Source organism: Drosophila serrata, unplaced genomic scaffold (assembly GCF_035046125.1).
Source record: "Drosophila serrata isolate PLE 108 unplaced genomic scaffold, ASM3504612v1 contig_165, whole genome shotgun sequence".
NCBI lineage: Eukaryota > Metazoa > Arthropoda > Insecta > Diptera > Drosophilidae > Drosophila > Drosophila serrata.
In genome coordinates, this window is record NW_028257063.1 from 745,320 (window position 1) to 758,787 (window position 13,468).

Sequence of the window (13,468 nt, forward strand, 5' to 3'; positions counted from 1 at the left end):
GGACAATTGTTATGACAAGTTTTAGTTCACTAGCTTTACTGTACATAAATAAACGGATTTATTCTTCGAATTCGTTGTTCGACTCTTCGTTGGAACCGTCCTCGTTGTCGGACGAAACTCCACCGGTGGCATTTTGCATGTTGATCAGGAGCGACTTAAGCAGGCGCCTATTCAGATGATCTGTCTGCGTCAGTTCTCGGGCCGCCTGGGGCGGGGCCTCGGCGTCTGCCGGCGCCGCGGGGTTTCCAGCTGGTGGAGTCGGTGACGTGGACATTGCATCAATGTGCTCCAAAACAGGCATATTTTGCATTTATCTGCCGATTCCCCTAAAAGTGTTTTTATTAGGTTTTCTATGACACACTCTGTTTTTAATCGTCGGAATACTAATCGAAGTATCGATTCCCTATTGCGATCACTAAAATAGAGTTGTCAAAAATTGAATATTTTTTTAATTCTTAAAAAATGCAACAAAAACGCTGTTAAGGGAAAAGAAAAGTATTAATATAAGATGTTAAGTTTCTAAAAATTAAAATATGCCTTCAGTTGTAAACAATTCCAGGGACAAAAAGCTATCGATATTTTCTCCCAGTCCATCCCTTACCGAGCCAGCTCCAATCAGTAGAGGTGGAGAACTATCGATAGTCGTCGCCATCGATAGTGAGCGATTATTTTTCTCAAACCATCGATAGTGTCGATAGTACTATCGGTAGTGTTATGCTTTTTAATTTTTAGATGTAAAAAAAGCTATAAAATGAAATTCGAACAAAACTTTATTATATTTTTAGCTCTTTAAAAATAAAAAATTAATTAATTAATTTATTTTTTTGATTAGGGATTGTATAAAAAGTACATCGTCGAACTGTGTATTCGAGCGGAAAAGAAGTACAAAACTAATTCTTTTTTAAAAAGAGCATTAGGAGATTTTTACTTTCAGCTATACTTTAGTTTTTCATTATATTTTGGCGTTCCACTTTCAACTTTATTTTTTCTTTGTGATGTGATAAGCCGCGTGCAAAACTATCGATAGTGCAGGGCTGCCATCGATGGCGGTGCGATAGCGCCAAACCATCGATAGTGTCGATAGTGCCATCGATAGCTCTCCACCTCTACCAATCAGACCGATTCTCCCGCTCGAATTTAATTTTTCCGGAAAATAAACATATCTTAATTCGAAATATGTTCGAGCCCGAAACGGAAGATATGTTGCCACGATCCGCTCCCAGGCCCAGTGCGGCTGTTCCCATCGGCCATACCAATGAAATAATCCGACCCACAGTGCCAGAGGTGTCCATATTGTTCGGCCAGCCGCCGCAGCAGCAAGAGCCGTTGATGCAGATGCAGATGCAGACTGCACAGGAGCAAGCTCCACGTCCTGAGCCCACTTTTGCCTCCTGGAAGAAGCAAATGCTGCCCCGAGTCAACTTTTCACCCATTCTAACCACAGAACTGGGACCACGCCCTGCGCCCACCAGCTGCATGAACAACAACTTGGTTGCTTCCTCCAACGAGTACGTTGTAATCCCCAGAGACCGTCACTACGCTAATGAAGTAGCACCGTGTGCCAGTAGCTCTGTAGGAATGTACAGCGAGTCCAAGAAGCATCAGTTCCAACAGGCTCGACGTTTGTCTGCTCCGTCCAACTCGGATGTTCTAACGATTTGTGCTGGTACACAGACGGATGCCGTGAATCTAACGTCTCCACGAACTTCGTTGCCCTCGGTGGTCTACTCGGACATTGATGTCAGCAATCTGGTGAATAAAAACGACCTGGCGACTGTGGTGTCGCTTCTGGAAACCATGCGGCAGGAGCAGCAGCAGTTGAGGCGTCTCTGCGAGACTCTATTGAAGGAACAGCAGGCTAAGGTTGAAGCTGTATCAAAACCCAGCAGGGCAACTGCTAGCCAGTGCGATATTTTGACGTCGTCTAATAATAATAATCATGGTGGGTAAACAACCAATAAAAAGTGAAAAAGTCTATGTAGAGATTATTATTTCAGGCAAGCGCATAACACCCACTGTCCAGGACTACATAGTTGAGGAGGAGGAGCCTCCAGCACGTGTGATTCCCCAGCAGTTTCAATCACCGCGACCCACTCCGCCCATGGCTCAGTCTACAGGCTATCGGGCAAATACACCCCAAGGCACAGCCAAGCGGATTCCTCAGCTCGTCAAACCAAACACTGAGAAGAGCATGGTGATGAACGAGTTGGCACTCAAGTACCTGCGGCAGCCCGTCGACGAACTGATGAAGGATATGCGCTTGGGGGCTTCACCCAAGTCACCCAATAACGCGGAACCCCTACGTCAGATCGACAATCTCACCCACACGCCAGTGCAGAGCAGCAGTCCAAACGACATATCGAATGCGTCTTACAAGTATCTGAAGAAGTACCGCCTGCTGCCCGAGGAGCAGCTGGACTATGCACGGTCGCCACAATCGCCGCTTTCTGCTCCGCCGCAAATGCAACTCGATTTGGAGAACATCAGGAACCAGCCGAAACTGATGTGAATAGAGTCTTACTTTATTTGTTTTGTTACTATGTATGCGGTTTAAGTGGAAATATATATTTTAAATACACGGAATAACGTTTGACACTCGTTCTGGGATGGCACCATCCTGACTGCACCATCCCGACTGCACCAACAACAAAGGCAACCACACTTTGCTTACAAAAAACACAATATAGATGACAATATAAGTATATAAACGGGCTAGAGCTTGAGGTCCTAGCGCAGGACCAACTGCAGCTCGGCAGCGGATTGCAGAAGTACCTTCAGGCCCTGCATGAAGCCCGCACACTGCGCAAAGTCCGTGCCGAAGGCAATCCGGGTGTGGATCTCCATGGCATTGGCATAGTCTGCTATTTGGATGTACTGAACTATCTGATTTAGATATTGCACCGTTGTGGGAGTAAGCTGCAGCAGAAGAGGATATTTGAATTAAGACTTGTTGAACTAAGTAGCCTAAGCTCCTCACCTTGCCATCCCTCAAGCAGTCGTAGAGATTTTCCAGCCGTTTGACAACATCCACAAACTTGCGTTTTGTGCGCTGTAAATAAATAAATAGTATATAAAAAATTATTTATAAATAAATAAATATCGCTTTAACTCACCGGATCATTTGTTGCGCTCAGGCAGCGATTCTTTAGCTCCTCCAGGACCGTCTGCAAATAAATATATTCCTCGGGTAACGGAGGCTTCTCCTTGGGCGGCTCCGGCTGGCGTTGCTGCTGCTGAATGGGAGCTGGCTGCTCAGTGTACCCAATGGTCTGCTGCTGACCCTGCCAGTTCTGCTGCTGCTGAGGAATACCAGCCTGCAAGTTGAGTTGTTGCTGGGGCTGGAGGTACGATTGCTGCTGCTGGGGAAGGTTGTTGTTGAAGGCAGCCGGATTGTAGTAAGCATTGGGCACTCCTCCTGATGGTGGCGCATTCTGCAAGAAATATTTCATAAATTAATCATAATTTGTTGAAAGATAACCCACTTTAATACCTGATATTGAGCAGGATCCACATATCCATTTTGATTTTGATTGGGATCGCCAGGGAACAGGGGATGGAAGATAGGTGCCGCACTTGGCTCAGCCGCTGGTTTCGGCTTGGGCTACAAAACGACCCAAAATTTATAGATACAGAATTGAGTTTAGTTACACTACTTACTGCGCGCGAAGATTTAAGGGCTGGCGGATCATTCCAGCCTGGCGGTGGCGTGGGATTGCGCTGCACATTCTGGATGATCGGGGCTGGCGCTGCTTGTGGCTGCATCGTTTCAATCGGATTCACTCCGGGCAGAAACGAATTCTGCGGAGCCGCACTCATAAATGGCGACGGGTTGTAGGCCTGGGCCGATGCTATCGGATTCGGATTGAATGAGTTACTGTTGTAGGTTGGTACGCTAGCCGGCTGAGGAACGGGTCCAGGTGCTGCAGCGCCGCTGAAGGGGACAGCCGATGGAACGGGTGCTGGAACGGGATTGTATGGCATACCGTAGGAGCTGGTGGGCGCTGCCACAGAGGGATCCAGCACATATTTTGACCGAGCATGAAGTCCAGGTCCGCCAGACGGCGGTGGTGCTCCTGCTGCTGCTGGCGGTGGGCCACCAGAGGAACTGGCATTACTCAGCGGTCGCGGTGGGTGCGCCATTAGTTCTGGCTTCACGGGTTGCGGATTGAATATCTGCGGCTGTGGCTGGGCACCCGGATAGGTGTTTGGCACCTGAGGCGCTGGTGTCGGCCAGCCCGGCTGAGCATACTGATTGGTGGTCGGCTGTCCATAAGGCAGGGGCATTCCCGATGGTTGCGGCTGAGAGAATGATCCTCGGCCCCTTTGCTGCTGATAGCCAAGTTGGGCTGCTACAGCTGGCTTGGGCTGGACGTAATCGAGGTTGACGGCATTGTTGATGCGATCCCGTAAGTTCTGCAGGACATCGTTCTCGCTCGCAGCTCCGCCACCCAGTGTGGTGATGTACTGCAGGGCGGCTGTGAGGGCTCCCTGCGAAGCCAACAGGCCACCGTACTCCGTTAGGAAGCTGGCAAAACGACCTGCCAGGTCTACGGCAATGCCTTGCTGCTCTAGCGACTTGCACATAAGCATTACTACCTCGGCTAAGTCCTGCAGCTCGGTGGTGTTGGGCTTGTAGCCGGCGTTCTGCTGCTCCAGGCGCTTCAGCTGGTACCAGGCGGTTACCAGCTTGTCGATACTGCCGGCACAAATGTAACAGAGCATGGCATTGCGTGTATACTCAACGCTAGAAGCACATTCGCTCAGCAGACGATCGCCCAGTCGCTCACAGATGTCTACCACCTTGCGCTCACTGTGCTTCAAAGCGGCCACCAGAGCCTCCTTCCATGAGTCCACAGTGCAGCGATTGACAAAGTCCAGCCAGTCACGAGACACCAAAGCGGAAATCACGTGCGAGAGCTCGCTCTTCTGCTGCAGCAAGTAGCGCGTTTGGGTGCGAGTTAGAGTCTCGATGCCAGCTGTCGAAGCGATGATCAAAGCTTCCGGTATGCGTTGCGCCTCCAGACATAGCTCAACGGCAGCCTCCACATTGCCAGTAAGTATGGCCTCGGCGATCAAGCTGTCAGAGTCTGCAAAAGTAAGTTTTTTAGTAGCATAGAAAGGGCGCAACATGTCTAACTTACGATCACCACTGGGAATCTTAAATTGGGGCCTCGGAGGCGTGGCAAAGTCGTTGTGATTTTGGGAATCGATAATGGCGTTTCCATCCTGCGTTTGCTGTTTTATAGAGAAGGATATTTAATTAGTTATAGCCAATAACTTGTTGTCTTTATATCTTGACGAAAGAACTTTCCACTGAAAGTTTATCTTGGTAATTTCCTGTGAGCAAGTCTAAGTAAGCTCCTTACCGAATTATCAGTGCTATAGTTAGTACTCTGATCGCAGCCCTCAACCTCCGAAGAGTCGCTCTAGACCATTGTCGCATGGCATGGCATGAATGTTAGTATGTTATCGAATAGAAATATACATGGCGAGATGAACATACGTGGAGATTGATAGTGCGCACAGCGATGTTTTTTCGGGACTGATAAGGGCCCAAGTCGTATAAATACTTACATGGGTCAGTGTTGAGATGCGGGTCGTCAGAGTATCCACATCCGATTGCGAGTTTGTCTCAGTTTCCCTGATAAACTTGTTGAACTTGCTATCGATGTCGTCTTTATTATAGCCTTAAATAATAACGAAATCTTTAGCGTTTTTCTTTTAATATTTAATGGTTTCGACTTACCCAAGAGGTTGAGCATTTCCTCCTTGGGGTTCAGCTCAAAGTTCGCCTTGATAAAGTACCAAATGTAGCGACCATGCTGATCCGCAGTCTCATCGGCTCTTTGCCGGCAGTATTCCGAGTAGTTGGCATCGGCCAGTGAGCGCTCCAGCGCATTGGCACGCTCCACTAGAGCTGCCTCCGTGGTCAGCTGCTGCACCTTTACCTTCCTGGAGGTGCCATCAAAGCTGACTAGCTTGCCACCAAACTTTAGTAAAGAAAAGCGTCATATTTAATGGGTTTTTAAACCAGTGAAGGTGTAAACTCACCCCAAAGGCAACGCCACAAGGGCGCTTCATCCACTTAGGAGCGACCGACAGGTCGTGATAGACCACTTGCGTCGTCTGCTGGGGTATTGGGTCCTGCGCGAACTGATCCATGCCCGGGAATGAGTCAGCAATCTTGTTGGAGGTCTGCACCAGCTGATGAGTGCCGCCATGCAGAGAGTATATGGACACAGCTCCCTCCAAGCTGGCGCTGGCAACGAGCGCAGGATTGCGTGGACAGAACTGCACGTCGGAGTACCAAGAAGCAGTGGTGGCCACCTCCGAGAGGATTTCGCCCTCGGGTATCTTAGTGTTTGGATTCCAGCAGTAAATCCGGTTATCTTTGCCGCATGATACCATTAAGTCATTGTCCTGCTGGCACCACGACATACCCAGCACTCCTCGCTCGTGGATCTGATATGTTTTCGCGGGAGCCGTGGCATATCGCAGATCCCACAGCTGCACGACCGGCGCCTGATCGTCCTCGGAAGCCAGCCAGACCTGCGTTGCCGCCTCCGGATGCCACTCGATAGCGTGCCATCGCACGCGGGACTGCGAGTCAGAGAGCTTTATGATCTGCTGGCTCTTGCGCAGATCCCAGATCACGCAACGTGAGCTAAAAACGGAGGCCAGGATGTGCTGTACCTGCCGGTTCCATGCCACGTTCTTAACGTCCTCCGCCGGCTGGGTCTTGGCGCCGGGATTCATGTGGGTGGCCGGGTTGTTGAGGTCCCAGATGTAGATCTCCGACTCGGAGGCGCACGAGGCAAGCAGGTTTGTCTGGAAGGGATTAAAGTCCAGCCCACTGACAGCGCCAGTATGCTTGTCCTGGCGCGCCAATAGTGGCTCCTCATTGCCAGCGAGCAGCTTAGCGGCTGAGTATATGCTGATTTGCCCCGCCTCGCAGCCACCGACAATCAAACCACTGGGATGTGGCCCCACTGGGCTCCAGATAAGTTTTTGAAACCTTTTAAAACGAAGCCTGGCTTAGGGGAAATCTTTTAAGGGCAACTCCCATTCAAAACTTACTTGTACTGGCTGGCCACGCTGGCCTTCAGCTCCAGGTCGTAGGTGGCATCGCTGAAGTTCGGCGAGTACACCTCCAGGGTGGAGCTCGCATTGGAATCAAATTGCTGGGCGGCGGTGCCGGCGGCCAAGAGTATTTGTTGCTGCTGTGCCGGCGACCAGGCGATGTTCACCGTCTTCTGCAGTTCCTTGATCTTCATGTTGCAAACACCGTTCGAACTATGAGTGTAATCAGTTACAATAATTAAATGTGTTAAACGAAGCTGCTATCTGTGGTGCAACATCAGAACGAAATTGTGTCACATCCAATTGGAGCGCGCCCCGTCATCACTTTTTCCCCATTGGCATCCGCGCTGCATATGTGGCCCAATTCCGCTCGCCGGCCACTACAAACATTTACTTATGCTTACTTTCCAACTTACACACAATGCGAATGGAATTTACAATCGCTTCCGATGGATAAACACTATTTAGGGCTTAAAAATAACTCGAAACTTAAATATTTTTAAGAATTTCGGCTGGAACAGCCAGTGTGACCGCAACGCAAGTAGAGTAATTTACCAATCGGAATGATAGAATATACTAAAAAGAGCGTTCGTGAATATACATACCACAGGTTCCGCTATTTTTAAATGAAATTGTTCAAGTTTTTCAAATGTTAATTGAAAAGAAGAGAAATAATGAAGACATACTTTAATTCAAGAACTTGAACAATTTATAAGTTTTATATGCAATGCAAGTATTTATTATGCATCCAATCAGATCAGTGCTGTCCACTTGCTGCTTTCAAGTAGCATTTAGTTCTTCAAATTTCCACAGGCTGGCAGCCCCCAGGCAGTTGTTGCTCTCGTGCTGATGAAACTTTGCTGAATTGCATTTGCAGGGAACTCCGTCTGTGTTTATTCGTACTCAAAAGCCCAAGAAAATGTCGAAACGTGTGCAACCGGCGTGGCAGGCCCCCCAGGCGGCGGTCCGGCCGAAGCTAAAGCTGTTCAACAGCCTGACGCGGCAGAAGGAGGAGTTCGTACCGCTGGACGGCAACAATGTAACGTGGTATAGCTGCGGCCCCACCGTCTACGACGCCTCGCACATGGGGCATGCGAGGTGAGTCGCCGCCACATCAGCATCAAGTGCTCCGTATCTTATCTACCGCCGACACGCTTTCGTGATTTCAACAGATCTTACATCTCCTTCGACATTCTGCGACGCATTCTGTCCAACTACTTTGGCTACCACATCCACTATGTGATGAACATCACGGACATCGATGATAAGATCATTAAGCGGGCGCGACAGAACCATCTGTTCGAGGAGTATGCCAGCGGGGCGGGGAAGCTGCCGCTGGATCAGCTCCTGGGGCAGCAGAAGGAGGTGCTCGTGCGGTTCCAGGCCACCTGCGCCAAGAACACGGATCCCGACAAGAAGGTGATGCTGGACAAGACCCTGCTGCGAATGAATGAAGCCGTGGAAGCCCTCACAAGGGCCGTGAGCAAAGGAGATGCGAAGGAAATCTCCGAGAAGCGGCAACATTACCTCAACGAAGCTAAGGATCCCATCTCCGAGTGGCTAGACTCGCAAAAGGGCGCCGATATCAACGACAACGCGGTGTTTGAGGCCCTGCCTCGGTATTGGGAAGACCAGTTCCACAACGACATGAAATCGTTGAACGTGAGTCATAAATTGAAGCAGCTTTTAAACGAGTGATTCACTCTGGTTACTTATTGCAGATTTTACCACCAGATGTTTTAACCCGCGTCTCGGAGTACGTACCCCAGATTGTGACCTTTATCCAGAAAATCATCGACAACGACCTAGCCTATGCGGCCAACAACTCGGTTTACTTTGATGTGAACGGCTTCGACAGAAGGGAGAAGCATCACTATGCCAAGTTGGTGCCTGAGGCGTACGGCGACACCAAATCCCTGCAGGAAGGCGAGGGCGATCTGTCCGTGGCCGAGGATCGGTTATCGGAGAAGCGCTCGGCCAACGACTTTGCGTTGTGGAAGGCCAGCAAGGCCGGCGAGCCTTGGTGGGACAGTCCCTGGGGCAAGGGTCGACCTGGCTGGCACATTGAATGCTCGGCCATGGCCTCGGACATCTTTGGCCCAACATTCGATATACACACGGGCGGTGTGGACTTGAAGTTCCCCCACCATGACAATGAGCTGGCCCAATCGGAGGCGGCTTTCAACGAGGCCGAGTGGGTCAAGTACTTCCTGCACACGGGTCATCTGACAATTGCGGGATGCAAGATGTCCAAGTCGCTAAAGAACTTTGTTACCATCCAGGAGGCGCTCAAGAAGCACTCGGCCACCCAGCTGCGACTGGCTTTCCTGCTTCACTCGTGGAAGGACACGCTCGACTACTCAGAGAATACCATGGAAATGGCCACGCAATACGAAAAGTTCCTCAACGTAAGTGGGAGATCACCGATTTCAATTTGAAGCTCAATTTTTCTTTATATTTCCTTTACTTACTATGTAGGAGTTCTTCCTGAATGTCAAGGATCTGACACGCCACGTACTCTCTGAAGAGCCCCGCCGGCAGTTCGATGCATGGACCGAAGTTGAAGCTGCATTGCAAAAGAAATTTGCCAGTTCTCAGGACCAAGTGCATGCTGCTCTCTGCGGTACGTTGCTAGATGCTTCTGCGATGAATATAAACTTAATTTTGAATTATAAACAGACAACATCGACACTCGCAGCGCCCTCGATGCCATTCGGGAGCTGGTTTCCGCCTCCAATGTCTACATCAGGGACAACAAGTCAAGACTGAATAGCCTGCTGTTGCGTAACGTAGCCACCTACATCACGGACCTCCTGCATGTCTTTGGTGCTATTGCCGGACCCCGAGGTGGTATTGGGTTTCCGGTAAACAGTGGCTCTGGTGGACAGACAGCAGGCGCTGATTTGGAAACAACTGTGCTGCCCTATGTGCAAACTCTGGCCGAGTTCCGGAATGTGGTCCGTGAGCAGGCCAAGGCCCTAAAGGCTTTTGACATTCTGAAGCTATGCGACGATCTGCGCGACAATGTCTTGCCCAACTTGGGCGTGCGACTGGAGGACAAGGACGGTGGACAGTTTGCAGTCAAATTGGTTGACCGGGAGTCACTGCTGCGGGAGCGGGAGGCCAAGCTGGCCGCTGAAGCGGAAAAGGCTGTCGAGAAGGAGCGCAAGAAGCAGGCGGCAGCCGAGGCAGCGGCCGCCAAGGAGGCGCAGCGTCGAGTAAACCCCAAGGAGATGTTTCTCGGTGAAACGGAGAAGTACTCGGCATTTGACGAAAACGTGAGTTTTGTGAAATGTTTTCTATTGGTGAGATTTGTTAATATTTTTGTAATGGCATTTATAGGGCCTACCCACTCTTGACAAGGACGGTAAAGAGGTTAGTAAGGGACAAATCAAGAAGCTGCAGAAGCTCCAGCAGCAGCAGGAGCAACGTTACAAAGAGTATTTAGCGTCCGTGAAAGAGGTCGCCTAAGATCAGAGCACCAACCAAGGCAATGATATTAGCTTAGCATTTAAACCATCGTAAAACCTTAATGCAAACCTTAACAATATACAATTTAGATTAATGCAAGAGATTTCAGTTCCCAGCTTAAAGCAGTGGCAATAAAAAAGCACTTTTCTATAATTTAAACGGACTTTAAATTCCTACACAGACTGGTTTCACTTTTAATCAAACTTAAATAAATTGAATGACTTAAAACAATAATTAAATCTAAGTTTTAGCTGCCAGTAAATATATAATATAAATTATTCCGATACTGAACACAATTAATCTCGCTAATTTAACATATATACAAAGTTGTAAAACAATAATCAGTACCTCACCAAGAATAATTAATCTCTTAACGCAAACGAGATCCAACTTAGGGCTCATTTGGCAAATAAACGATTTAATACGCCTTGTGAGCAGATTATAGCTTGAATTTGTCCTAAGAAATATTCGACTGCCACAAGTCTTTGGTATATCTCCTTCCACTCCCCTGGAATGTTTATGGCGCTTACAGGCTGCCAATATCGTTGTAGCGCTTCAACTTGTCCGGGAAATTGTCGCGGAACAGGACAGGATCAGCCCGGAACTCCACCGTGCGCAGTGGCATACGTCCGTAGATCTTGGAGAAGCGATCGATACAGGCTGACCGCTCACGCATGTGATTTAGGTCCGCCGAAAGCATTTCCGTATTGGTGCACTCGGGGCACTTGAACTTCTTACGAGGAGTGACCTTAATCGGAGGATTGTTGGTTATATTTGCCACCAGGAAGTTCATGGCAATATCCTCGCAATTCATGTGCTCATCCACCCAGTCCTTGATGTCGCCGGGCATGGCATGTGTGTACATGTGGCTCCAGTACTTGTGATGGAAGGCGGCACCTGTTAACACCATGGATATCTGGTTAGTCCATTCCGATTCGTAATGCCAGCGCATGGTGACGTTATCCCAGACATGAATGCGGCTGGGGAAGCCCACAATGTGGTCGGGAAACTCTCGCCAAACCTCGTAACTAAAGGTCAAAATGGTTAGTTTTAAAATCTCAGTGATTTCAAATTGATTTACCCAAAGTCCAGCTCATCTGTAGTTAGCATAATGATGTCATCGTCTATGGTTAAAATAGCTTCAGTTTCGATTTCTGGATATGGATAGAATCGATTCGACAACTTGTTCTCCTTGGTCTGCCGAATCTTCAAAGGCTTGGATATGGATGGAAAGGTGGACACTAAAGAGAAATCAACAGTTGGCATTATCCAAAAAATGATCTATATTCAAAAAAATAACTCACAGTGCGGTGGCGACTTCTTCTGATTGTTCCATATGACCAAGATGCTTTGCAATGAGGGAACCACGGCCAGCTTTTGGATGAGCAAGAACAGACTCTCCACGCGATCGTAGGTGAGGATGACGGCAGTAAAACCTTGGGATTTCGGCGCCAGAGAAGGTAGAAAGAGTGGATTGAAGGTGGAGCGCGCATTTGTGTCGATGGCGTTCCACTGACGACTACTTCGGGCACGTAGCGGAAAGATGCGACTTTCGAGCACCTCCAGTGCCGTCAGCGTCACAGTCTTCAAATCCCTAAAGTACTTGGAGAATAGCCACTGGACTTGCTTCTGCATCTCAACGATTTTGACATTGGAAATTGCCTTCAGCTTCTGCATCACGGAATGCAGCTCCGACTCGCGAATGCGTACAGAGGCCAAGGACCAATCGATCACATCCTCAAAGGGCAGTACATAGTTATCCACGGCAATGACTGGAACGCAGCCCTGAGACATCATCTCCACCAAATCCGGCTGGCCCATGCGAAGGCTCTTGGCCAGAAGGCAGAATTTACCACGCGAGAGGAGACGTGGGTACTCCAGGGACTTGTGGTGCTGCGACAGGGGGCATCGCAGTGAGAGATCCATGCTCTCGCATGCTCCCAGAATTAGCATTTGCTCGCTGTGGGCAGAAGACAGCTCCCGCAGGCCTCGCAAGAAGCGTGGGAGAATGTTTAGCTGTGCAACCACCAAGAGGAACTTCCTCTGGGCCGTGGCATGGGCATGCTGATGTACCAGGCGCGGACTCCACACCGGAATAGAGACGTCAAAGCCTGGTCGATATGACCAAGAGTCGAAGCCGCCGCCAAAGATTATGGCATTGTCCGTGTTCACATCCAACACAGTGTTATACGACGGAGCCCCACCGGGCAGCATGTTAAAGATGATATGGTTGGCGCCGCGATCCCAAAAGTCCAGGGAGGCCAGGGCGGCGCCTGCCAGGTGCTTGTCAAAGACATTCTGGTTGAGCAAATCCAAACTGGGCAGGAAGAGGCATGCCTCGTTGGGGTTCGAAGTGTAGTAGCGACTCTTCAGCACGGCCTCCAGGATCTGAAAGTACTCGCTGGACAAGGTGGCAGCCACCTTGTCGCTCCGTTCGTCCACAAACTCCTGCAGCGGATAAATGTAGACCTTCAGGCGGTCATGCTCGCACTTGTAGATGTTCAGGCAGTCCCAGAAGGTGCAGTTCACGTTCCGTGCCCGCTGTTCGGCCTCGGGGTTCAGTCCCACCTCCTGGATGTGCTCCAGGTCCAGGATAAGCGTATGAGTATCCCTTTTTCCATGGAAGAATCCGTCCCGCGGGTTGTTGTTGGAGAGATCCCAGAGCAGGAAGCCCGCGCACAGGGCCACAATAACCAGAAGGCCATAGGTGAGGCAGTTGAGGATCTGCTCCTTGGGATTTGAGTGCGAAATGCCCCGCGACTGGGTCACAAAACTCAACAGATACTTTAATTTGTTCATTTTAACTCCGATTTCTGCATTTTGTTTTCACGGAACGAAACAGTGTGGCCGCACTGCAGTCGCAGTGTTGGAAAATGTCGAAAATGCGTATGGCTGGGATTTAAAATAGTTCTATTTA

General features: G+C 49.4%; 5 protein-coding genes across 8 annotated transcripts; 2 read left to right on the forward strand and 3 right to left on the reverse strand.

The window, feature by feature from the left end:
- Positions 1-19: 19 nt before the first annotated feature.
- LOC110178406 (uncharacterized) lies at positions 20-404 on the reverse strand. The gene has a single exon (XM_020945547.2). The coding sequence runs from the start codon at positions 308-310 to the stop codon at positions 59-61; it is 252 nt and encodes an 83-aa protein (XP_020801206.2). The 5' UTR covers positions 311-404; the 3' UTR covers positions 20-58.
- Positions 405-1,064: 660 nt separating this feature from the next.
- On the forward strand, positions 1,065-2,583 carry ana2 (anastral spindle 2). Its single transcript, XM_020945300.2, has 2 exons — positions 1,065-1,942; positions 1,998-2,583. Exons 1-2 carry the CDS (start codon positions 1,177-1,179, stop codon positions 2,507-2,509), a joined length of 1,278 nt encoding a protein of 425 aa, XP_020800959.2. The 5' UTR covers positions 1,065-1,176; the 3' UTR covers positions 2,510-2,583.
- Sec31 (COPII coat complex component secretory 31) lies at positions 2,502-7,667 on the reverse strand. 4 transcript variants are annotated; one of them, XM_086826863.1, is made up of 12 exons: positions 7,497-7,667; positions 7,078-7,293; positions 6,052-7,015; positions 5,747-5,990; positions 5,575-5,687; positions 5,367-5,426; positions 5,142-5,235; positions 3,658-5,087; positions 3,491-3,601; positions 3,114-3,431; positions 2,978-3,049; positions 2,502-2,916 (listed from the first exon to the last, which is right to left on the reverse strand). In XM_086826863.1, the coding sequence occupies exons 2-12, from the start codon at positions 7,272-7,274 to the stop codon at positions 2,728-2,730; spliced, it is 3,792 nt and encodes a 1,263-aa protein (XP_086682989.1). In that variant the 5' UTR covers positions 7,275-7,293; positions 7,497-7,667; the 3' UTR covers positions 2,502-2,727. The 4 variants fall into 4 exon arrangements, with proteins under 4 accessions (XP_086682989.1, XP_086682991.1, XP_020800957.2 ...); XM_086826865.1 differs by having other exon boundaries at positions 7,485-7,658; XM_020945298.2 differs by lacking the exon at positions 5,367-5,426.
- Positions 7,668-7,878: 211 nt separating this feature from the next.
- On the forward strand, positions 7,879-10,704 carry CysRS (cysteine--tRNA ligase, cytoplasmic). Its single transcript, XM_020945331.2, has 6 exons — positions 7,879-8,178; positions 8,253-8,742; positions 8,802-9,488; positions 9,559-9,703; positions 9,760-10,358; positions 10,423-10,704. Exons 1-6 carry the CDS (start codon positions 8,000-8,002, stop codon positions 10,549-10,551), a joined length of 2,229 nt encoding a protein of 742 aa, XP_020800990.2. The 5' UTR covers positions 7,879-7,999; the 3' UTR covers positions 10,552-10,704.
- sotv (exostosin glycosyltransferase sotv) lies at positions 10,695-13,445 on the reverse strand. Its single transcript, XM_020945333.2, has 3 exons — positions 11,856-13,445; positions 11,633-11,792; positions 10,695-11,579 (listed from the first exon to the last, which is right to left on the reverse strand). Exons 1-3 carry the CDS (start codon positions 13,348-13,350, stop codon positions 11,078-11,080), a joined length of 2,157 nt encoding a protein of 718 aa, XP_020800992.2. The 5' UTR covers positions 13,351-13,445; the 3' UTR covers positions 10,695-11,077.
- Positions 13,446-13,468: the final 23 nt, after the last annotated feature.

What these genes read in the sequence shown, in the direction of transcription:
- LOC110178406 (XM_020945547.2), bottom strand. Translation starts at nt 310, where the DNA reads ATGCAAAATATGCCTGTTTTGGAGCACATTGATGCAATGTCCACGTCA.
- ana2 (XM_020945300.2), top strand. Translation starts at nt 1,177, where the DNA reads ATGTTCGAGCCCGAAACGGAAGATATGTTGCCACGATCCGCTCCCAGG. An exon ending in GTCTAATAATAATAATCATG is followed by an intron (nt 1,943 to 1,997) that starts GTGGGTAAACAA and finishes TTATTATTTCAG; the next exon opens with GCAAGCGCATAACACCCACT.
- Sec31 (XM_086826863.1), bottom strand. Translation starts at nt 7,274, where the DNA reads ATGAAGATCAAGGAACTGCAGAAGACGGTGAACATCGCCTGGTCGCCG. An exon ending in TGGATCCTGCTCAATATCAG is followed by an intron (nt 3,432 to 3,490) that starts GTATTAAAGTGG and finishes TATTTCTTGCAG; the next exon opens with AATGCGCCACCATCAGGAGG. An exon ending in TGAGCGCAACAAATGATCCG is followed by an intron (nt 3,050 to 3,113) that starts GTGAGTTAAAGC and finishes ATTTATTTACAG; the next exon opens with CGCACAAAACGCAAGTTTGT.
- CysRS (XM_020945331.2), top strand. Translation starts at nt 8,000, where the DNA reads ATGTCGAAACGTGTGCAACCGGCGTGGCAGGCCCCCCAGGCGGCGGTC. An exon ending in TCGCACATGGGGCATGCGAG is followed by an intron (nt 8,179 to 8,252) that starts GTGAGTCGCCGC and finishes TGATTTCAACAG; the next exon opens with ATCTTACATCTCCTTCGACA. An exon ending in ACGACATGAAATCGTTGAAC is followed by an intron (nt 8,743 to 8,801) that starts GTGAGTCATAAA and finishes TACTTATTGCAG; the next exon opens with ATTTTACCACCAGATGTTTT.
- sotv (XM_020945333.2), bottom strand. Translation starts at nt 13,350, where the DNA reads ATGAACAAATTAAAGTATCTGTTGAGTTTTGTGACCCAGTCGCGGGGC. An exon ending in GAAGAAGTCGCCACCGCACT is followed by an intron (nt 11,793 to 11,855) that starts GTGAGTTATTTT and finishes ATTTCTCTTTAG; the next exon opens with TGTCCACCTTTCCATCCATA. An exon ending in ACAGATGAGCTGGACTTTGG is followed by an intron (nt 11,580 to 11,632) that starts GTAAATCAATTT and finishes TTTGACCTTTAG; the next exon opens with TTACGAGGTTTGGCGAGAGT.